This window comes from Rattus rattus, chromosome 10 (assembly GCF_011064425.1).
Source record: "Rattus rattus isolate New Zealand chromosome 10, Rrattus_CSIRO_v1, whole genome shotgun sequence".
NCBI lineage: Eukaryota > Metazoa > Chordata > Mammalia > Rodentia > Muridae > Rattus > Rattus rattus.
This window is the reverse complement of record NC_046163.1, coordinates 5,853,188-5,878,270: the sequence shown is the minus strand read 5'-3', so window position 1 is coordinate 5,878,270 and position 25,083 is coordinate 5,853,188. Positions and strand designations below refer to the sequence as shown.

The 25,083-nt window shown below is 39.0% G+C and overlaps 1 protein-coding gene and 1 non-coding gene across 2 annotated transcripts in view; one reads left to right on the top strand and one right to left on the bottom strand.

Moving 5' to 3' along the window:
- The window catches only part of LOC116911550 (thrombospondin type-1 domain-containing protein 7B), an 852,321-nt gene that overhangs the window by 482,216 nt on the left and 345,022 nt on the right, over positions 1-25,083 (top strand). The window contains exon 10 of the mRNA XM_032915540.1: positions 3,641-3,756. Within this exon, the coding sequence (XP_032771431.1) occupies positions 3,641-3,756 (116 nt within the window). The remainder of the gene's footprint in view (positions 1-3,640; positions 3,757-25,083) is intronic.
- On the bottom strand, positions 20,183-20,245 carry LOC116911899. Its single transcript, XR_004389406.1, has one exon. It is a non-coding gene; the product is annotated as a U7 small nuclear RNA (small nuclear RNA).

Here is a 25,083-nt window from a genome sequence, read left to right as displayed (position 1 = left end):
AAAGGAAGTTGTGCTCTGGAGGAAAGGGTAACACCTTCTGGAAGAAGAAATTAACGAAAACACAATTTCATGGGCAAGAGAATAGTTGACTTTATGGATCAGGAAGTGTGTGCCCTTTCAAGTTAGGCCTTGGCTTCCCAAGTCGATAAAACAGTGGAGAGCCTAAGGCTAGCCTTCTCAGGGAGGAGAAGATGGTAATGTTTCTCTTGATCCCTAAAGGGGAGCACAGAGAGTATGTCCCCCTTGGAGAAGGCTAGCATTACTCCCACCGAGCTACTTCATTAATGAAGTATCCATAGTCATCAGTACGGATGCATCATTTCCCCCAGTAGAGTAGCACTGACTCCTGCTTGAGTGGCCAGAGTCCCCACAGTATTGGCACTCCATATGGAAAACTTGAAAGCCAGCATCACGCTAACTTCATATCTATTCTTTAAATGTCCAGAGGAATTTTCCATAGGTAGATGTGACAGAGGGTAGAGGAGCAGGCATTTCTGGAGAGACTCCCTCAGTGCCAAAACTGTAGTCTGCTGCCAGCCCTGAGGCCCAAGAGACAGCAAAGGGGTTAGGATAAATGGCAATTCACTTTATTTTTATTAGACCTCAGAGTGTGAATAAAAGTCTTGGAAATGATTTCTGTGTTTTTTACTGTCCGACTAAGGTATGGTATAAATTTTCCTTACTGGAATGGATTGTATCCATGACACTATATTATTCTAAAGAACCTCTTCCTTCTACAGCTCTGCATATTGAGCAAATACATTTGATAATGGTTTGTTTGAATTAATTATGGTTAATAACAATGCTGCTAATAAGCTTTCATTTATTATTCATTACTCACTGATTATTTTTTGTGTGCATGTACATTCTTCACTGTAATTTATTTCTATCACATACTCCACAGAATTGAACAACACACTAGGATCAATGGTGGAATGCATTCTGTCCCCAACCATTTCCTCTTCTCCACCCCATTTCCCATAAACCCAACCTCGATTTCAATTGGTGTCTTATGTCTTTCTCTTGACTACGTACTAATAACTCACCTAGCTCATCAATAGAAATATGAGAGGCAAGCAGTGAGCACCCAGCCTTCTCTCCCCCTTCTGTGCCAGTAATTATATTTTATCAGTTTCTTGTCTACCTGTGTGCTGCCTTCAAGTTCACATGAACGAATATACACATGTGCTCTCAGCCCTTTCTTTCTGTCGTTTCCCTAGATTGTTTAATTAGTTACGATTCATCCGTTAATTAGTATCCATCAAAGCAATAATGTTTAGATCCTGTTTCCAGGACTTTCATGACATCCTTCTGGATGGGACATTCTGCCAGTAACTTATACTTTTGATTAATATTTTTTGGAAAATTCGTCTTCGTCCATTTGAACTACTTTAATAAAAAGTGCCATAGTGCAGTGACCAAAAATCAGAGCATTAGTTCTCATCGTCCTGGAGAGTAGGAGTCTCAAGCTAACAGCAGAGTAGAGTAACGGGGTTCTTCTTAATTTTTTTCATGGACTACTGGCTGTATCTTCACATGGAAATGAGTAGGAATAAGGAACAAGATATCTCATGTCAGAAGGCTCGTCCTCTTATGAGGGCTTCATTCGAATACAATACTCACATCCTAAAGGCGTCACCTTCAAGGACTATCACCTTAAAGATTAGGGTTTCTACATGTGGGAAACAGAAACTGGTCATCCAAAGTGTATTCATTATTTATCTCATCACTGGGACAAAAATAATTTAAAAAACAACTTAAGGACAGTAAGATTACTTGGAGTAATAGCTCCAGATTGCAATACCTACTGTGGTAGGAAAGGCATAAGGCCATAGCTGGAGACCACTGACCATATTATACTTGCAGTCAGAAAGCAGAGAGTTGGAAGCTAGTGTTTAAACTCATTTTCCCGTTTTTGCTCAGTCTGAACTTCCAGTCCATGGAAGACTGCTGCCTACCTTCAAGGTAGGTCTTCTATATCAATTAATCTAATCTAGAATTTCCCTCTCAAGCGTGGCTAAAGATTTGTTTCCATAGTGATTCTAGATCTCATCAAGTCGACAATCGATACATGCCACGCTTCTTTGCTGTTTTATTTAGACTCTCTGAACCCTTGATTCATTTCATAAGGGCTTCAGACCCCTGCCTCCCTATTTCATCTTTGATGCCTAGACTTAAGCATGAGCGCTTCTTTATCCTACCTACCTTGACCAGCATTTTAGAGCACACCATCTCTGAACAGGACTGCATCTTCCATTCTCTGCACTGCTTCTGAAGTTTTTTAAATTATGAAAATGCTTTTCATGTTTAGATCTATCAGTTAAGGTTCAGTGTTAGCAGTATTCTCTTTTTTCTTAGATGACATCTTTTGTTTCCCTTCCTCTTTGTTCCTAACATGATTAGTTCCTAATACAGGTCTTTAATGTTGAAGTATCCTAGTGTTAGCATGTTGGTCATTTGTTGTGCCTGGAGGATTTTTATTCTGAATTACCATCCTTTGGTATTATAAAGCACTGGCCCCTTATCTCCCTGATAATCCTATCTCTTTCTTTTCCTACTGTAAGTCTATTAATTGTTAGGCTTGCTATGTGATAGTTTTTCCCACAGTGATGTTTTTCTCAAGTGCTTGGTCTCCCTGTAATTTAGAGTTTACTACTTTGTATTGCCTTCACTTAAGCATTCCTCTGAACTGATATCAGAAATAAGTGTGAGAACACAGGCAAAGCACTAAGCCACACATGGTTCCGACACTAACATCATTCCTTTAAACTACATGGCATGTTTAGATTCTATGTGAACTTTATAGACTGAAATTCCACGTATGCATGCTAAAGTGCCACTCTGTCTCCCTCGTTGATTTAGAAGACAAATGTGTCTTTCAACTCTCAATATTCAGAAGCTTGAAGGCAATCAAAGAAAGGAAAAAAGTGTTGTTTATCAGAACTTTATTTCTTCCAAGTGATTGACTATTTAATCCCATTCCCAGTTGAATACTTTAACTCAATTTTCAATGGAATAACAGTTTTCACATCTTTCTACGCTTAATGATAGCTAACATGCACATATGCTATCTGTGGTTTGCTGTATCAAGTGTTCCCTGACTCATCAGCCGTCATGCTCTATGTAAAACATAGGAACAATTTAAATATTCCAAATGTTTAATGATCAGAGTAGCTCAACATTTTCTGTGAATTTTGATGGATTTTCCTTCTCGTGTATTCCTACCTTTCTCTACACCTTCATCTTCTTTTTGTAACACGTCTGTACTCTGACATCTTATCCTGAAATATTTCTTACTGAAAAATACCAAAAATATTTCTTACTTGTTCATTCGGAAAACTATTAAATATTATTTGAACTGACCCCGATGATGTGACAATTGATGTTTTCCTTTCCTTAATTTTGAGAACCACATTTTTCTTCCTTGCTGTAGTGAAAAACACTTTGGCATCTGAATAAAATGAACAGGAGTTGGCTTGAACTCTGCCTCTGGCCATGACCCCCTGTATAAGGGGCAGCATCTTCTTGAGCCTTTCTTCCAGTATCTATAAAAGATACATTTTTGGCCTGAAATCCTACAGTTCTAAGTCAATCTATTTCTACTCCCCAAAATATTGACATAGTTTCTTTGTCTTGACAGATGTCCAGAGTCTACACGGCCAGAAACTGTGAGACCTTGTTTCCTCCCATGCAAGAAAGACTGCCTTGTGACTGCTTTCAGTGAGTGGACACCATGCCCATGGCCCTGCCAGCCAGGTAGGTCCTGGCTGCTCTTATCTTGCTTTCTTCTCTAACCATTTGATTCATCTCCTACTACGTAATAGGCGGGAGGTTGTGCAAAGTGAGCATCTTTTTCATTCATCTGTGTTAGCTTGACAACCAAGTGAGCAATGGAGTAAAAATAAAGTCCTGCATGTGAAGTTCTAACTTCTGTACCTGGAAAAAGAAAATATACTCAGACATGCTATGTCATGATTTCACTGGTACACATTCTAAGAGTACACATGACCTACTGACCTGTATCTTGAAGACCTTCAGATAGGTGAGATATATTGACTGCCATTTTCACTCCCTCACTTTAAACATTCATTCCTATGGGATTTCTTCTGAAGCATCATTACCACCCTAGAGCTGCTATGCGTGCTCGACTCGGATTCATATATTTAATAACCTATAGAGCTTAATCACTGTGCTTAAGCTGGTAATTAACACAGCCATGTACAAAAACAAGAGCAAATGTGGCAATAAGCCTTGAACAAGCACAGACTTTAGAAATATAGGATTTGGGGGTGTTGTTGTTTTCTGGTTGTGCCTGAGTATTATCCAGGCCACTTAAGACTTAAATCTCTGTTAAGCATATCAGACTAAGTCTTCTCCCAGACTTCACTCAGTTTCCCAATGAGCAGTATCATAGTTCTTGAAGTTTGGACTTTGTCTAAGCTTCAGAGTTAACAACCTGTTCTTTTCCAGTAGTTTCATACCCTGGGTCCTGGTCCCTGAGACTTTACTCCTAACACCATAAGAGAAGGAAAACAGAGCAAATGCAAGAACAGTAAAAGCATTAGACATGGTGCCCTGAGAAGATCGATTATCTCACATCCTCTCATGATCATGATGATGCTTTACATGTGCAACATATGACTTATTCTACTGCTGGACCAGCTCTCTGGAAAAAGGGACTGTTCAGTTGTGCTCAAAAACTTGTATGACACTGAGCACTTTCTTCCCCCCCTAGAAAGTCACACCCATGGTTCGATTGGGTTTCCTCCTCTTTGCCTCATCTCCAGTAACACTTCATTAAAGTGATAAGGTAGGGCCACCATTGCCACAGATCCGATGGGCAAAGGGGTCTTGAAGACGTCCTCACATAAACTCTCAAGTCGTTGGCTCCTGCCCTCAATGTCTTATGCTACAGAGAAGGCACCTGCCTATGCAGTTTTAGATCTTGCTTGTTCACCTTTTGAACATTACCACAGAGTTAATAAAATAGCTCTGCTCAAGGGCAGAATCTGGAACAAATATATTGAATAAGAAGGAAAGTAGAGGATTATATATCTGATCTCTGGGAGAAGAAAAATGCTAATCTCTCCCAGGAACTCTCCATCATTTATTTTCTGAAATGAGGATCCAAAGTAAATGAATCCGATAAACAGGGGTTGGCGTAGCCAGGAGAGACATGGGACAGAAGCCTCCAATCTGATCCATGTTACAGGCAATACTGAAAAACCTCGCTTGAAGATTTACTAGAAATATAGAATAATTATTGGGAAAATGCAGTTAATGGTGGAATATATGAGGAGAGAGGGTTAGTTATTTCTCTTAGCTTCTGACTCATCAGGAATTAACATGGTCCCTTTGTTCAATATTTATAAAGTAGAAAAAGTGAGGTAAAGAGAATACTCCACTGGCAGCCTTGCTGTAAGAGACCTGTCACTTTGGAAGCCAAGTTAGTTTAGTTGAGTCAGGGAACCCTGGGGACCAGGGATCACTTCAGTTACTGGTTCTTTGTGTAGTCTGCAGGGAATAAAATTTGTCTTGATTTTCAAGAGTTCTTTTCTAACCATGGCTGAGGGTTTGATTACCACGACTTGTAAGATGAGTGTTCTTTGGGCAACTTTAAATTTTACTCCCAATTTCCAGAGATTCAATACATTGTTTCAATACTCAGCATTGTTGTGATTATAATTTCTAAGCCCCAATAGTATCTTTTTCCCCTCCAACTCTTCAAGCCTAGATAAGTCCTTTCACACTTTTGTAGCCAAGGGCCTGAAAGGGTAAAGATTCAATTTTTAGATGTCATCCAGCTTCCTATTTACACTTGAGTTTAGCCCAATACCTAGAACTAGGTATTAAATAAGTGTGAGTTAATTAGAGGACACTAAGACTACGATGATGGGTGGGTGTTTTTTTTTTTTTTTTTTTTTTTTTTTTTTGTGTGTGTGTGTGTGTGTGTGTGTGTGTGTGTGTGTAAAAGTGGTCTTTTAAAACTTGTTATTCTTAAATGCTGTTGCCCCTGAATCATCTGGAAGCATAGCAAAATGTAGATTGCTGGATTTATGCATAGGACTTTGGGCCCAGTAGCTATGGAAAGGTGCCAGATACTTGCAGCTGTATGAAGCTTAAAAGGTGACCCCTCATCCTATATTCCAACACCTGGTCTGCAAGTCCTTGAACACTCCCTGCTTTCACTCTGGGAGTGTCTTTGCCCACTTCTCCCTTACAATTTCTTTCATCTAAAAAAAATCCTCGGACTGGGAGAATTTAATACAGTAGGCCCATGGCTAGGGTTGTGTTTACAAGTTTGGGATCACAGACTTAGTACTAGTCTCTTCTGCCTCAGTTTCTTCACTTGTAAAATGAATTTAGCAATTCCACCTGTCATAAGGAGAATAAGCTTAGACCGCTGCTTCACACATAGTAGATATTAGATAGGTGACCAGGACTGCTGGTATCTGTGCTGTGGGAGGCTGACATTGTAAAGAGATGCTCAACTGTGAGTTTGAGTCCAAGTGGTGGAATTTCTGTTCTTGAGACTGTCCGTCAAGGAGCACTTTGAGGAATGGGACTTTAGAGTGATACATTTCAAACCTCACATTGAAAGCATATCCCCCAAGGATCTTGTTAAAGACAGATTCGAACTCAGCAGCCCTGGATTTGTTTCTCTGGGTTGTTTCTTCCTAAGCTCACAGCTGTTTCCTATACACTGGGTGCAAGACTCTCAATAGAGTGGAATTAATTAACAATTTCTTGGTAAGAAAATGTCATCTTCAAAGTTAACAGTGAGTTCATGGACTTGGGCCAGACCAGCAGGTAAATGCACAAGTGAGGTGGCAGTGGGGCTGAGTGGTGTTTGTCCCTACTGAAAACTCAGGTGCTTTCCAGGAGGAGGTCAAACTGGACTAACTTCTAACTTTAGGACACATGCATTTATGACTCTAGGTTGGGCCTTCAAAGTTGAGGGACAACAAGATATATTCCACAAACTTGCCTTTGTGGTGGAATCACTGGAGAATCTGTTAAAAATAAAATGTCAGTTACTGGATTCTACTGTCAGACATTGTGGCTTAATACATATGTGGTATGATTGGGAAATCACGAGATTATGTTGAATCTCCAATCTAATCCATTCTAAACCCCGAGAAAAGTCACGGTGGTTCAGAAGCCTAGAACATTAGCAGTGATTTGTATCTTAGCAATGAGTGAGCTGTCTCAGGGTTTATTTTTGTCCTGGTTAGAATTACGAGCTAAATCCCTTAGCCTGAAAGCTATTTTCAAGCCACAAACAATCTCTGCCTAGTAGCCAAACAGGTTTCTTTTCTCCTTCTTCCTTATCTAAGCCTGTCCTTAAAGCATTAATAATCACCCCATATCCTTTCTACGCAAATCAAAGCTCTATCGGGAATCGGCCCTGTTGTGACCTCTCTAATTTTTAAGCCCCTGTCAAAAATTATCGGATGCTTAAGAAGCTTTTCCTGTCACTTTTCTTGCTCTATTATCCATTCGTCAGCCTGCAAAGCAAATGTCTGCCGGAAAGGACCCGATGTTGGCTCACTAATGACAAGTGCAATATCCTTCTTGCAGTCTTTCTCGCCCCTGTGGAATTTCCTCAGTGTGCTCCTGTCTGAGGATCACCTAAGACCACCTTGGGGTCAATCTCTTCAGGTTAAAGGGGCAATTACAGCATAAAAACTCTCCATAGAAAATTCTTCTAGGTGATGTGGGTAAGAATCATTCATTCAGAGCTTAATATTTTACAATATATCTTCACATATGTTTTAAGTCTACTAGAAGGGAACATTGCTGATTTCTTATTGAAATAATCATCTTAGTCAATGTCATTATTATCATACTTCATGGAAATTCTCCTGCCTCAGCTCTGGAATGATAGATATATAGACAAGGGTTACTACACCTGCAAGGTTTTTCATTAAAGTCAACGACATTGTTCCTACAAGATTTCTATCAGGCTGCATTGTATGGGATTTTCTTTGCATTTTCAAACTTTAATTAGGATATGAAATTTCAGACACAGACATGTATAACTTAATAAAATGTTAAATATCCTGTATTAATAATTAATACAAAATACCCCATGACTCCATAGAACAGTGATCACACCATGAGGTGTTCTGGCTTTGTCTAAACTTCCCAATTTCATCTCCTCTCTTGAATGCACTAATTGAAGTATTTCCCAGATGTATAGACCACTTTATAAAAATGAAGGATATGGAGGAGATAAAGTTATTAGTCTGGCGAATGAAGTGAATCATACACAAGGCATATCATCTATAACTTCAGGAAACCTTGAAGTTAGTAATTAATTATTTTCTAATTTCCTAATTAAAGGCCAAGGGAGAGCCTCCTGCTTTCATCTCGAGGAGTGGGCTGGATGGCAGAGCCATGGTAACAGGAAGGCCCGAAGCTGCAGCCTGTGCTGAGAGCCAGCAGGAAACTTCATTTGATGGTTTCCATTCTCTCCTGTGTCAGCCATGGGAGTTAAGTCTTGAGTTTCCAGATTCAAAGACAGTGGTTTACCAACCACCACAACAAAACAAAAACAAACAAACTAAAAAAAATTGGGTCATAACAGTTAAGATTATAGATTCTTTGTAAGGCTTTGTTTTTGATGCTTTGCCTTGTTTGTAAATCAAGCTACCCCCCCACCAGCCATTCCCTTGCTCCAATTCCTTTATTTCATCTCAACTTCATGTGCTTATTTCTTGTTTTTCAGAATTCTTTTATCTTTATGCGTATAGGTGTGGAGTCATCTGAGTGCTGAGGCTGAAACTTCCTGATCCGCGCTCCACAATGGGTTTTTCTCTGGTTTTATCTTGTGCAGATACTGTCACAATTGCTGAGTTCATCTGTGCAACTTCTCTGCCGTACCTAGAGCACACTATGTCCTTGTAGTCATCTACCACCATCTTAAGCTCTTTGTACCTCCTCTTCAGTGATTATCCTCAAGCCCCTGGGGTAGGGTCATGATAGAGATGGCCCATTTAGGGTTCAGTGCTACATAGTCTCTTATTTTCTATATATTGACCAGTTGGGGATCTCTGTGTTAATCTCTATCTGATGCTAAAAGAAACATCTCTGACGAGATATGAGAGGTGCACCAATTTATAGATATAGCAGTAAGCCATTAGAAGTTAACTTAATAATGTTTATTTGGAAGAATGATAGTAGGTTCTTCCACATAACCTATAATCTACCAGCAAACAGGTATTAGCCAAATGAACATTTCAAGGCATGGGTTCCATCTTGTGGAAAAGGACAGAATCAGAAAAATCAGAAAGTAGTTGGTTAGTCCCAAAACATTTCTGCCACTACTATACCAGTGAGCATTTCCTCCCAGGTAGGTTATTGTGGCTTACAGGGTCCACAGCAGGATAAGATTCATGATTGCTCTTGTCTATTTCCACACATTGTGCTTTCTGGCTCTATCAAAACTAAAGAGTAAATTTGAAGGAACCTGGCTGGCACTGGCTTGATTTCTCCATATTTTATGATTTAGTGGGTGATACTTTTAGCGATCAGATCTTAGCATCAAGTTCTAGGAGGTAACAAAGAACAATGACCTTAATCTGTACTGTTTGAGTGTCTATGTCACCCTACACCAACAACGCCAAAGAGGTAGGCTACTGCTACCACTGGCCTTCGAGCCTAAGGTGTCTAGGGGGAGATTTTCCTCCATTTTAATGTTAGGTAGTTCGAACTCTTTCTCTCTGTGTGCACATGTATATTTTAGGGAGATTCTACATCCATAGGCTTTCATGTGACTTTTCCAAAATTCTTTAGGGTTAGGTGTTTCTCTCATGTTCCCTTCCCTACCTCTTCTTCCTCACCACCATCCTTCCTGCCCCATCATTCCCCACTCCACCTTCATACCAAATGTGTCCCATTGCCCTTCTACTGAAGCATACTCTGCTGGACTCCTGACTTCCATAGTTTCTCTGATTAATACACATGTTCAAAGATTCAAAGATAGTATCATAAATTCTTGCACTAATCTCCCTGCTTTAAACCTTGAGCTGAAATTACAAGTTACTTGAAACTTGCTGAATTTCGATTTCCTCTTTAAGGTGAGGAAAACTAGTGCTTATTTAATAAAAATGTTATAAGGAGGCTGAGACATATAGAAGCATGCCAGGCTCGTGAATATATATTATGGCCTTCATATTATTATTATTATTATTATTATTATTATTATTATTATTATTATTATTATTATTATTACTATACAATGATGAAGATCATGACAACTACTATAAAGCTTCCTGAAAGGTACTTTTGTTATCAGGATATCCTGCATTATTGATTCTTTTCTATACTGAGATTATGAATTTGTTTCAATATCTCTATTTTCCATAGATGTACAAATAAACAGCAAGGAACAAGAATTTTCAATTATCCAATGACTGGAGTAGGATGAGTGTTATGATTTGTAAATTAACTGTCTTTTTCTTAAAGCTTCATGTTTTGAAAGCTTACCCCACTGTGGGTATCACTCTTTTGGGAGAATGTGGAAATTGTAGGACTAGTCCTTACTGTAAAAGTACTTCATTGAGTGTTTTCTTGGTCAGGAATATCTCTTAAACAACTTTGTTCTCAGCCTTCCCTGCAATGATGCTTGTCCCACCAAATCCCAAAAATAACAAAGTTCAGCCCAGAAACAGAAACCTCTGAAGCATGTGATCCAAAATAAATCCTTTCCCCTTCTAAATTGTTGTCAGGTTTTGTCACAGTGATGAGAAATCCAACACAGTGGGCCCTCAGTAATTAAGAGATGAATGTATTAATGAATTCCAGGTAATTTCCTCAATCATTCTCTGTCTTGAAATTTCACCTCTACAGATTATTTGGCAAATCCAGGTTGGTTAGGACTGGTCATTTTGAGTGACTAAAGTTAAGATGTGCCAGCCAGAAATTTAACATTCCTCCTAGTCAAAGCATACAGGTACAAACTTTCCATTTCAGGCCTGTCATCCTCCCTTCTCTTCCCTTCCCTCTACAGGACCATTCAAGCCTTTATCCATTTGAGCAGTGGAAAATAAAATAGTAATTTATTCCCAAATAATTATGGCTCTGATGTACTTGAGTAATCAAGTTCTCAAATCCAGAACACTGGTCTCAATATGATGTTGAAGGGAATTGTTTTTCTTACTCAATAAACAAAGCCCACAGCCGAGTTATAACCCTTATGAAATTTAAATAATCTTTTCTCTTCCACAGTGTTTTGGTTTTTTCCCCCCTAAGAAATCAATTGAGATGTGTAGCTCTTTTGTGTCTCTCAATTCAGTCCTGATATAGAGAGTGCCTTTGACTTTGTGGCTGCCACTAGGTGTAAACTTCTCTCTTTAGTGTGTAATTTAAAGCCCATAGATCACTGTATAGTACCAGGGCTCAATAAATATACATTATAATTTAGTAGGGGGAATGGCAAACACTTAGGTTCATAGAGATTCCAGTTTTTAGTCAACCTCCTGCCAAACCATGGAGTTCTTGCATGGAAATCTCCCAATTCATACTGAGTACCTGGTAGTGAATGAAATTTTCCCTTTTAAAATTTGGTTAAACTGTTTTCCTGCCATGAGATTTTTCTAAAAGTGTGACATTTCTTTCTGTCTATTAAAAGTTAATACATCAAATACAGTATTATATACATGTGTATATCTGTGTATACATGTATGTGTGTATTTGTATGTTTGTGTATATGTATGTATGTATGTATGTATGTATGTATGTATGTATATGAGCATTTGCTCATATTCTCCTGACCATTTTGTCTGAATTTGGAGAACCATGGCTTAGAATAAGAACTGTTGCTCAAGGATCAGAACTCCTCATCTTACAGGTTAATGTTCATCCAGGAAACATTTCAAAAGGAAGCCCCATTCTAGACTCCCTTCCTGTTGTCCCTTTTCTTGCTTTTCTTCCTGAAATAAAAACTCATATGTAATTATGAACACTTGGAGTCCTGAGTCATCATCCAAATTCTCCCTTCCCTCTTCCGCTAGTCTCAATAGGTAAATATAAGCTTTGTTAGCAGGTGAGGAACCAGTCTCAGAAGATGAGTCACTGCACTAGGTTTCTTAGTATGTTCTAGGTCAGGCAAAGCAGGCATCTTTGACTCTTTAGAGTCATCCTTAATCTTAATCTTGTTAGACTATTCTTACATCAAGAATTTGAATAATTGTGAAGTAGATGCTGCACCTTATACACTGCACATTATCCTCTCTCTCCTCCTCCTCCTTCTTCCTCCTCCTCCTCCTCTTCCTCTTCCTCTTCCTCTTCTTCTTCCTCTCTTCCTCCTCCTCCTCCTCTTCCTCCTCCTCCTCCTCCTCCTCCTCCTCCTCTTCCTCTCCTCCTCCTCCTCCTCCTCCTTCTTCTTCTTCTTCTTCTTCTTCTTTGTCTTCTTCTTTTTTGTCTTCTTCTTTGTCTTCCTCCTCCTTCTCTCCCTCTCTCTCTCTCTCTCTCTCTCTCTCTCTCTCTCTCTGTGTGTGTGTGTGTGTGTGTGTGTGTGTGTGTGTGTGTGAAGCCTGCAGACTTCAGAGCTGTAGATTATGCATGTGGTCGTGCTGAGGTAAACATACTTATGTCTCTGAGTGCTGGAGAGCCCAGTTTCCTTAGGGACAATAGAAGGCTTGACTTGGGGATGTGCTCCTTGGAAGTCAAGTAAAGTATCATAAAACACAAGAAAAGCCTGCTCCTTCTCTGGTTAGAATGATGGGGGCTGGGCTATGAGGGTGATACAAACATACATGTGAGTGCATATATATGTATATGTGTACGGAGGCGTATCCAGGATTCTTAGACCCCATCCATCTTGTGTCTCTGACACAAGGTCTCTCCCTAACTTGGAGTTCTCTATGTAGATTAGGCTGACTGGCCAGCAAGCCATGGAGATTCTTTAGCCTCTTCCTCCTTGGTACTAGGCTTGCAAGTAGATACCACAAGTACTTGGCTTTTTAAATAAATATTCTTGGAGTCAAACTTAGTACCCATGGAGGCCCCACACACTGCTTTCACGTGCTGTCCCACAGCTGTCAGTATGTTCAGTGACAAAGGAAAGTCTTTTGTTACTCTTCACTCTGTATGTGAAGAAACATTCTCAAGAGAGCAGTGGTGACACAGAATCCCCAAAGGGATACATTTTAACTCAGAAGTTCCAGCGCTTTGCCCAGTGTCCTATAGTCAAGAATGGAAAATTAAACACATTTAACTCCTAGGAAATCATGGGGCTTTGCCTCATCCCACTGTTTCTTATTGAGTTTCTTATTGAGTTTATAAGAGCTATAATTTATTGAGGCTAAGAGATTATTTAAAATTTTTTGATTTCCTTTATGATTGCATTTTTCATATATTCATGGGATAAGGTTGACATTTTGATAAATGTCTATATGGTAGAATACTTCAATACACTAGTTAACATATCTATCACCTTACTTGACTATAATTAATAATGTGTATTTCAAAATGCTAGGAAAGTAGTTTTAAATGTTTTCATTAACCTATTTAATTCTTTTCTCAACCTTATGTGGGAGCATTGTTATTACTTTGTTTACTGTGTAAGTAAACAGAAACTTAAATATAGAGTCCCAATTTGCAAAACTAAGATGTATCAAAAGCACTTGGAACCCTAAGACCTAAATGTTTATATAGCCACATACATTTGGATTCCAGACATTGAAACTCTAGGCTTCAGAGCTATAAATTATGTATGTCGTGCTGAGGTAAACACACCCATGTCCCTCCAGGAATGATGGTGAGCACAATTTCCTTAGGGACAATAGAAGTCTTGAATTGGGGAGGTGCTCTTTGGAAGTCAATAGTAACATAATAGAAAATACCAAGGAACACTTGATTCCTCTCTGCTTAGAATGTCTTTGTCATCACTCCCTGCCCAAATCACATCAAACTGTGAACTCTTTTCTACAAAGCCTGCCCTGACCCTTCAACCAGAAATAACCATCCTCTCTCTCTCCTTGGTCCCATCAGTCTGTGTGGCTGCTTGCCTTGGAGCTCCCACACAAACTGTTTGTTAGCCTCTGTGATCTATTGTTTCTTGCTGTTCCCACTACCTAGAACATATAGTCAAGACAGAGGATAGATTAGAACTTACCAAACCAGACAGATGCCAGCTGTTTGAAAACTGCCAAAGTAGTCCTACAAAACTACAATAGGAGGCCTGCAATACTTCCCTATCACTTCCATTGGGGTCCCCGGGCTCACTCTAATGGTTGGCTGTGAGTGTCTGCATCTGTCTTAGTCAGGTGTTGGCAGAGGCTCTCAGAGGACAGTGCTACAGGACTCCTATCTAGAAGCAGTTCTTGGCATCAGCAATAGTGTCCAGGCTAGAGGGGTGAGGTAGGATTGGGTGGGTGGGGGAGTACCCTCATAGAGACAAAGGGGCGGGGGATAGAAGGGGGCATTGTGAAGGAGAGACCAAGAAGGGGGACAACATTTAAACTGTAAATAGATAAAATAATCAATTTAAAAAAAAATAAAGGAGGCCTATACTTGTAAGCAAGCTTCATGCTAGCCGCAGCATGATATGGACTTAGAGAATCAGATTCTTTGATTTCCTAGTAAGCACAGCTAAAGGAAACACATTCCATATTGCCTGTGTATTATTTACTTATTCATTATTTCCTATGTCCCCCATCTCTATATTACCCATTGTAATGAAAGTATAAGCCTACTCATGCAAGCAAAGCTTTGTCTACTGCTAAGTCTTCCAGATCATTTCCCACTGAGTCTCAACTTTCAACAGGACTTACTATCTGAGACACAAGCTTCTGTTTTCAGTAAATATGGCCTAATGAAATACGATGCAAGATAGAATAGGGGCTTCTTATTTAAAATATTAAATAGAAAATGACAGTCACAGGCATCCTTTGTAATCATGAGTTACCCCAATGTAAAATAATTGAATCTGGACCTTAAATTGACTTTCAAGGATGCCCAGCTCAGAACAATACAGCTCTTTTTTTCCACCCTAGAAAATTCCGATTCGGATATTAGAACTAGACCCTCAATATCTGAATTTTCAGACAAACTTCCCCAGCTATTCTAGAATATACTGGAGTTTGAAAACCACTGTGTTGGAGCAATAATTTAAACATTGACCATCAGAATTTTTAAAGAGGCATAATGACCACTTATTTACAATCAAATCTATTCAGTCCATAGGAAACAAAATCATTAAAGCTTCATTAGAATAAAAAGGGGGCTCTTGATTTGAAGTTATAACATGACACTTGATATGTTTAGCGGTTAGAAAACAAAATACATCTTGGTGTTTTGGAAATAGAAATGCAGGGAAAAAGTGAGCTTTCACTTAGAGTCATAGTATTTGCTCTGTTCTCTCTCTACACTCTCATAATCTGGAAAGACCACCCAACTCAACACTCAACCTCAACAAAGACATCTCCTTAACACTTTATTGAAGCATTCAGACCCATAGATGGGCTTTGGGTGGTCTAAGGTTCAAGCAAGATTCTTCAAGATGCTCAATATTAGCTTTGGAGAGAACCTCTTCTCCCAGTTACCAAAAGAAAGACACTTGTCTTCCAGTTACTGTTTTCATGCTGATTCTCAGTTCTTAGTAGCCTCTTGGAGTAGATGGACTCCGGTAAAGTCCTCCCTTGGAGAGGAAGGAAGCAGTGATGTCTGGGGCAGCAGGTACTGATGCTGGGCATGCCTTCAGATGGACTTTGGTGGTTCAGGCTAGATTCTCCACAATGCTCAAACTTAGCTTTGGAGGGAACTCCTTCTCCCAGTTATCCACCTACCTGTCCTGTGTGGTAATCTACAGGTGAAAGGTATCAAGTTTTGAATAAGAAAGCCAGCTATTTTTCATTGCACAGCCTCAAGCAAGGAAGAGAGCTGTTGTAAAATAGATAGAAATACAGAGAGGGTAAATGATGCCCAGAGAGGATGGAGACCATAGAATTCTTTATGTGGAATAGGATTTGAGAGCAAAAAAAGCACTAGCCATGAGCATCGCCTGGGCCAGATAGAAGTTGTATTTCAAACAAACCAAATATACATTCTCTGTGTCTTTCAATTCCTACCCAAATGCCTCAGCTATGATTCCTATTTCTGTCATAAGAAATGTTGTTTTACAAACACAAAACAGCATACCAAGCAAAACCAAAGCAAATAAAAAAAATCAAACAAAATCAATAAATGTGAATTTGGTGGATGGAGTTTCAGCTCAACCTGGAGCCCACATCCTGCCTCGTTTTGTATATAAACATTGCTTTAAAGCCCTATTAATTTTCTTCACTGAATAGCCAAGCTATATTACCATTTCTAAGTTCTGCAGTATTCGTGGATATTCAGAATGATTTACTGTTAATACAGGTTGCAGAAATGTGACTTTTTTCAAATGAATATTCTTTTTTCATTCAAAATGCTTTTACTTTGGGTTTGTTTCATTCTCATACCTGTATAAGCCTCTGTGGGTGATACAATATAATTCTTATTTGTATATAGAAATAGTTGCTTTTCAGAAACCAAGAAACTCATGTTAATTAATATTGTATTTTTAGACTTTCAATGTACTTCCAATGAACAAATACAATAAATTAGTTTTGAGTTAGCTAGAATATTACATTTATTAAATATTTTGCAATTGAAAAGAATAAATTATTTTCTACTTCCTTGGCTTTGATCCCATTTTAATATGATTCTAAATTAGAATGCAGCTTCCAGAGAATTTGACTCACTGAATCAGCTAATACAACAGAGAGTTTATAAACTATTTTCATTGTTACTACTCTAAGAAAGCCCAGAGCTAGAAGGTGAGTTAAATGTTGTGTTTTTAACATGTCAATTTGAAATTTTGGATTTTATAAGATAATCAAGTAATTTATATAAAATAATAAACCAAATGAGATTAAGTTCATATTTAAAAATTAAGTAAATTGCTCATGTTTAAGATCAACGATTTGCAAATATTCCCTAATGAAAAAAGTCAGCCCTGAATATTCTGTAAACATCTTCATGTTGCTTCAAACTCAAGTTTCTACATAAAGATAGATTAGATGGAATATCTAAATGGCAGGTTATCTCTGATAAGAAATAACATATCCCCAAAGAAGTATGTCACATGTAATGGGAAAGCTGTCATTTAATCTTTCCAAGCTAAATTTAATTTGCTGATATGTAATCTCTGTTATTATGACTTTATTTGAGACCTCACAGATAATAAACCGACACACATGGCCACAAGTTCTTTTGGGACTGTGCTTAGTGCTAACTTCTAAAGAATGTGTATTTTTTTTCATACGATATCTACTGATGAATTGCACTGACATTTGACAATATTTGATCTAATTATACCCGGTCTCAGGCATCCCTCTGATTTGTTCTTGTATAGTAGAAAGCACTTGAACTAATGAAACTCTAGAAGAATTATGGTGGCCTACTGGTGTTACTACTGACAAACTGCTTTAGTTAAGCTCTGTCACAGGCCTTATTTGTAACATAGATGTAGGATGTACTATTTGTGAGACAGAATGCCCAGAAGATATTTCTATCCCACGCAAAGGGGCTAGGGTATTAGTAGCTGTTTGGAATAATTCCCTCCATGTTCTCTGTAATCTGTTTCCTCTTTGTGTATGTAGAATCCATGGACACTCAAACTGAAGCCTCAAGAATTAAGAGTTTTAAAAATAAGATACTTAGGAGTTTGCATGCTCCTGTGTGTGTTTAAAGAGAGAAAAATTGCCTTTCAGTTAAAAAAAAAAGCCAAAACGAGTCAGTTTAGTAGTTACATATTCAGTTAAGTTTCACAGTTTCGGAATCAGGCCGACAGATAGCCAACATAGTCATTCTTCTTGGACTGTAAGGATTCCTGCGTTTTTCTACACTCTTTCTTTCCATTTCAAATCCCACATTATTGAGAATTAATGAGTGAAAGCAGAGAATAGAAAGCTGCTCATTCCCAATTTTGTCCCTACTGTCATAGTGTACACTGGACAACTGGAGTCTCTCCTGCAACGATCAATTATATGAGCATATCAGCATATGTGCATCTTCAAAGCAGACAATTCACCCAGAAAAGGAAGAGCAAGAAATCAGCCATATGTGTCCAGTTTTCTCTCCTGGGTTCACATATTAGTGCTACACAGACTCCCTTAAGGAAGGTTGGAAGAATTTAGGGACTGAAAAGTCTAAGCTTGTAGGTTTTTTTCTGTGCTGAAGAGATCACTATTAGGAGTCCCCTATGCACTACCACTTGTGAATCCACAGCCTGCCTTGTAAGCTTTCCCTCTAACCCCTTGCTATCATCCATCTTCTCCATCTATTTCAGATTTGCACATGCTGCTTCTTCTCTCAGCCTGTGCATTGGAGCCTTTTCGCACACACACATTGCTCCATTCCAATGTCATCACCTCCAAGAGATTCTGATCCTCTGACTTCAGCATTTCCTCCTCTTTCTCTTTTTCTTGATCACTAGATGACTCTTGACTTATGGAAACTGTTTGACTTTACATCTGTATATAACTATTCTACTTTTTTTTATCGTGTCAAGCCAGGAGAGGAAGAGAGGGAGAGAGAGAGAGAGAGACAGAGACAGAGACAGAGACAGAGACAGAGAGAAAGAGGAAGAGCAGAAGAGAGTCAGAGAGAGAGAAAGGAAGGAGGAGGAGCAGAAGAGAGTCAGAGAGAGAGAGGAAGGATGTATATAACTATTCTCTATCAATAGAAGATATATTTCAGATCTTGAATTTTGGTCTCTTCCTGGACTAGTGACATGTGACCTCATAACCGCCTACAATGTAAGCAGAAAGACTGAACCTGAACCCTTTACCAGCCGTGTGACCTGGAGGGAATATGATCAATGCTCTTCAATGTGCTCTGATGCTGAACTATGGTGTAACGTAGCCTTAGGGCAGTGAATATCTTTGATAGCACTTGCAGCCTAGGAAGGGGTTAACAGCGAACAAAGTTGTGGAACATCTCTGTTATCTTCATTATAGCACTTGCTAATATCCTGACCTGAGTGTGAGCTGTGACTTGTGGTATTCTGAATAGTAGCTGCCAAAGTCAGTGCCTGGATTTTTATTGAGTGAATAATAGCACAGCAGTGCATCACTAATTCAGGAAATCTTATTTACTACATACCGATTTTATGATAATTGTTATTTACATAAAAGTGAATACAATGAGGACTCTTAAATCTATAGACTTCTAATTAAAAGATTAGGGAATATAAATGCATGTTTCTTTGTACCTGGAAGAAGCATTGACATGTATGCAGATACGGGTATCTTACCATAACGACATAGCCCAGGATGATACACCAGCTTTGTTACACCAGTTCACTGGGCAAACATTGGGTTTAGAGATGTTATGCAGCAGGTTTTGTGCTTGAGTACAGCAGCTGGTTGTTCTAGAGGGTAGCGCAGTTGAAACAGTGGTAAACTGCTTAGGAGCCAAGAATACCTAGCACATATGAAGGACTGATAAGAGAAATGTTCATATAGGCAATTGGCAGCTGGCAAAATATTGATGCCAACCAGAGGAATCTCTACATTATCTTGAATTCTTATGAAGCAATTTAAATTAAGCATAGGTGTGTTTATTTTTTAAAACCCAGCATAGAATATTAGGCAGCCACTCAATTAGGAGAGTGAGAATTATCTCTCAGCAACCAAACAAATAAGCATACTCAGCATCATTTAATAGTGTGTCCTCATGGCCTGATGACCGTAATTCAGCATCTTTTAATAGTGTATCCTCATGACCCAGAGCCCATTGGAAGTGCTGAGTCAACAATGCTGTAAATTCATGCTACTAGGTGGCTAAGCGAACACTCTTATATGCTTAAAGTATTTTAATGCTGAGAGAAATAACAAGAGTGACAAAGTGTCAGAAGTGCAAGAGAGAGACATTTTCTATCTTCTATGAGAGTCTCCTTCCAGTGAGGAAAATAGTTGAAGGCAGCCATGGGCTCACATCTGCACTTGTTAACATCTATGAGTAGTTTTCTGGTTCTATGCAGATGAAAGTGTAGATGCTATTGCTCAAAACTTACCAGTTTTTCAATCAAAGTCAGAAAACCAGGAAAAAAAATTTAAAAAGACCTATGTTCACTCTTCAGACAGCCTTCTCTGGGTAGCTGCTAGAAAACATTCTAAAAGAGCTATGTTAGCTCTTCAAATAACTCTTGGGATTTCTGACCAAAGTCAGAAATCCTGTTAGAAAAAATTCTAAAGGGTCTATGACATATTCTAAAAGAGCTATATTTGCTCTCCATCGATTTTCTGACCAAAATCTGAAATCCTGTTCGAAAATATCTTAAAGAGCTATGTTCAGTGTCCAGAGATCTCTAGACAGCTCATCTCTTGCTAGAAAACAATTCTTACAAAAACAAAAAACCGAACAACAACAACAACAAAAAAAAACGAACAACAACAACAACAACAAAAAAAGCCTGCTATCATTTGCTGCTAGCTCATCTCATAGAGACTAAAGTCAAGTCTTTTATTTACGTATCAATTTAGTCATTTACTCCAGGTTCCCTCTTGACCATTCCTAAGAATCAGCATTCCATAACCTTAGCCCCTTGACTCTTAGGACAGCAAGGACATTTATTTTTTTAACATTGTGAAAGAATTCAAGCATCTGCCTGCCTTTGTAAACTTAGCTAGATGGGATCTACCAGTTCCAAGACTCTTGGGCCTAAATTTGCTCTGCTCTAGACTGACCTTGAACTCAGGAATCTAACTGCCTTTGTAAGTATAAACAAAAACAAAAACAAAAACAAAAACAAAAAAAAAAAAACTTCAAGCTGAGTGAGATCTTGCCCTGAAATCACCACTCCCAACCTATTTATCTCTTTCCTTAGTATCTTTGTGGCAAGCTGGCTCATAGTGCAGTTTCCTCTCTTTTTCCAGGTCTGTGAAGCCCCTCATGTAATTCATATTGCATCCTAACATGTGCATAGTTGAGAAATTTTGTATTTTTTAATTCAAGTTTTCAGCATTCTTTCCTACAGCCTTAAGGGCTGTCCTAAAGATTATACCATTCTAACATTTTGCCGAGTCATTAAACACACCCTCTCCTGCTGTCTCTGATTATCATGGAGTCATTAACTTTTGCAGAGAGGACAATATATACATTATTATATGAATGAGCCTTACACCCACACACAGTTACCATCAATACTCATGGAGGCCCATACCCTGCTGGCAGGGACCATGTCATTCTCTTTGTTACATGGCCAAGCAGGAATTGGCATCCCTGTACACATATGATCAATATCTCATTCAAGTTCTTCAAATATCCCTCTCCCCCCAACTGAAGCCTAATTTGTATCTTTCCCCAGTATGAAAGCCACACACACACCACACACACACACACACACACACACACACACACACACACATATACACACTATCTCTCCCTCCCTCACCCTCCTTCTCCTTCCCTCTATTCCTCTCTTTTGATCCCTACTATTTTTTTCTTTTTTAAATTGCAGTGTTCAGTTGCCAGGTACTCTCTTCCATATTTCCATTGTTTGTTTTAAAATGGTCTCTCTTCCCCATGCTCCCCATATGTCTGAAGACAAGAAGATTTGTTTCCTGTTGTATTGCCAGTTTATAGAATAGTTCCTCACCTACCTGAGAGGATTTCAGTGTTTTTGGAGAATAGTCTAGAATACCTACACAGTTTTCATCTTCTAATCAGTACTGTATGATTTACAACTTCAGAATATATTACCAGGGTTGTCTGGCTGGAAGTATCTAGCAGGACCACTTTGTTCCTCATCTTCATAGAGTCAAAGCCAAGATGGATGAATGCTCGCACTCTTTCTCTTTATTGAACATGAGTTTTCTTCCTCGTTCACAGACAAAGTGTGTTTATGCATGAGAGAGGGGGGGGGAGGTCTGACTAAAGTCCTTTTTGTGCCCTGGCCACAGGCTATATATCCTCTTTCCTAATTTAGCATACTGACCTCAGAGCAAGGCTCTCAACACTACACAAAGACAATTTCCCGAGGGCTGTATATTGAAATATTTTCTCACTTTCTTGTTTTTATAAACATGCATTTATAAAATATTATGAAAACATTTCAAAGGTAATCTCAAGGGAAACAAAAAGGATTGAGTGTATAACCAAAGGAATATTTCAAGCAATAATACAGAAAAAACAATCTGGGTCTTTATTAGTATTTAGGAGAATCGGTATTATGACACATACTGTATTATCATTACACTGTCAATAATGTGACTGTAGCTGTGTTTTCAAGGACTGAACTTCTATCAATTTGTTCTGTAGCATTTGTATAGGAGTATTACAATACCTGATTTTCATTGAACTAATTTTGGTATATATGAGTGGGTTGGGTTGTAGATGATATAAGCTTACCCTTGAACTGATAATTTCTGGTGTCCATGCTATTACTGGGTCATTTTGAAAAGCTCTACAGTTTAGAAAACAAAAGATATATATTTTAAATTATTTAAAAACAAATGGCTTCTGAGTTGCACTTTCTCTGTCAGAAGAGTTTTTACAAGGATGTCTCTTGTTATATATCAATGTCTCCCTTTTCCCATCAATGAAAAAGTATGTTGTGAGTGACTAAATGGTCATTCATTGTTTTCATTCATTCACCATTTTAACCAACAACCATTTATAAGATTGCCTACTGGATTTTAAATACTACAACAAGAAAAGATGAGTCTCATTGAATAGAAGAGTCAAAATGGGAGTGGAGTTTTAATGTGTGGAGCAGGAGACTAGGGCTTCTTGATGGGGAAATGTTCTTGAAGGAGATGACCTTCTGCCCTATCTCTAGGGAAATATAGGAAGTATCTAAATGAAGAGAAGGGAAATAAATGCAATTCATGTGGGCCTGTTCACCAGCATGCAACAGTATCATTAGATAGATCCTAAACTTACTACTCCATCTCACATCACAAGTTGAATACTTCTCTTCCGAAATCCTAAACACTAGTAGCATAAAGGTTTAGGAATGTTTCTTTTTACTTGGGAGTACTTGAAAAACCATCTTGATATCTCTTAAGTTGGGAATTGACCAAACATGGTATATTTCATTAATATACATTGTATACATATAACATTATTTTAGATGGTGTTCTTAGAGATTTATATATAAGTTAAGATTCACGGTGTATTTCTTGTACTGCCCTTGATCCCTCTGACTCCTACAACCCTTCCTCCCCATCTTCTGCAGGATTTTCCAAGTTGCCCCCTAATATTTGATACTTGGCTATGGATTTCTGCATCTCTTTCCTTCAGTTGCTATGTGAATTCCTCTGTGATGATAATTGGACTAGACACCAATATAGCAATCATTTCATTGCCTTTTTTTAACCAGTAGTGTTTGGATCCACCCTAGTTTTCTGGGCTATCCAGCCTCTGGATCCTGGCCTTCTAGGCAGTGTCAAAGATGGATTTCTTTTCATGGCAATGGTCTCGAATTGGAACAGTCACTGTTTGGCCACTCCCACAAATTCTGTGCCACTTTTACCCCAGCACATCTTGTAGGCAGAACAAATTGTAGGTCAAAGGTTTGGTGATTGGGTTGATGTCCCAATCTCTCCACTGGAAGTCTTGCCTGGTTATAAGAGATGGCTGGTTGAGGGTCATATCTCCCATTACTAGGAGTCTTATCTAGAGTCACCCTCAGATTCCTGGGAGTTTCCATTGTAATAGGTTTATTCCTTGTCCCAGATATGCCCCCAATTTCAGTTGTCTCTCCTTCAAGCCTCTGCCCATACCCAATACTTTCTGTTTCCATCCACATTGTCCTATCCAGATTCTTCCTCCCATATACATGTGATATCTATGCTACTTCTTTTTCATAATAAGGCTGTTGAGGTCTTCTTGTTACTTAGCTTCTTGGTCTGTGGGTTAGAGTGTGGTTATTCTTTACAGCTAATAACAACTTATATGTGAATACATATCATGTATGTCTTTCTGGGTCTGAAACACCTCATTCATCATGACCTTTTCTTTTTTTATTCTTTTTTTCTTTTTTATTGGTTATTTAACTTACATTTCAAATATTATCCCCCCTCCCAATTTCCCCTCCACAACCCCACATTTCTCCCCCTTGCCTCTATGAGGATGGCTCCCCACCCATCCACTTAATCCTAACTCAGCCTTCAAGCATTCCCCTGCTCTGGGAGCCTCCACAGGGCCAAGGGGCTTCCCTCCCATTGATGCCCGATAAGGCAATCCTCTACTCCATATCTAGCTGGAGCCTTGTTTCCCCCCATTTATACTCTTGGGTTGGTGGTTTAGTCTCTGGGAACTTTGCAGGGTCTTGTTGGTTGGTATTATAGTTCTTCCTATGGGATTGCAACCCCCTTGAGCTCCTTCAGACCTTTTCCTCCATTGGGGTCCCCGTGCTCAGTCCAATGTTTGGCTGCATGCATCCACATCTATATTGGTCATGTTCTGGCAGAGCCTCTCAAGGGACAGCTATACCAGGCTACTGGCAGCAAGCACTTCTTAACATCAGCAATAGTGTCTGGATTTGGTATCTGCAGATGGGATGGATCCATAGTGGGGCAGACCCTGGATGGCCATTCCTTCAGTCTCTGTTCCACTCTTTGTCCTTGCATTTCCTTTAGACAGGATCAATTCTAGATAAATATTTTTGAGGTGGATGGGTAACCTCATCCCTCAACTGGGGGTCATTCTTATCCACTGGATATGGTCTCTACAGGTTCTTACTCCCCTTTTTCTTTTTAAATTTGGATTTCTTTTTATTTACATTTCAAATGCTATTCCCTTTCCCAGTTTCCCAGACATAAACCCCCAGCCCACCTCCTTCCCATTATTCTATAATAAGGGACTTCCCCTCCCCAACCACCCCCTATTCCTGACCCCCCTAACATTCCCCTACACTAGGGGATCCAGCCTTGGCAGGACCAAGGGCTTCTCCTTCCATTGTTGCCCAACAATGTTGGCCACCCTCTGCTACGTGTGCAGCTAGAGCCATGAGTCAGTCTATGTATAGTCTTTGGGAATTGATTTAGTCCCTGAAAACTCTGGTTGGTTGGCATTGTTGTTCTTATGGGGTTGAAAGTCCCT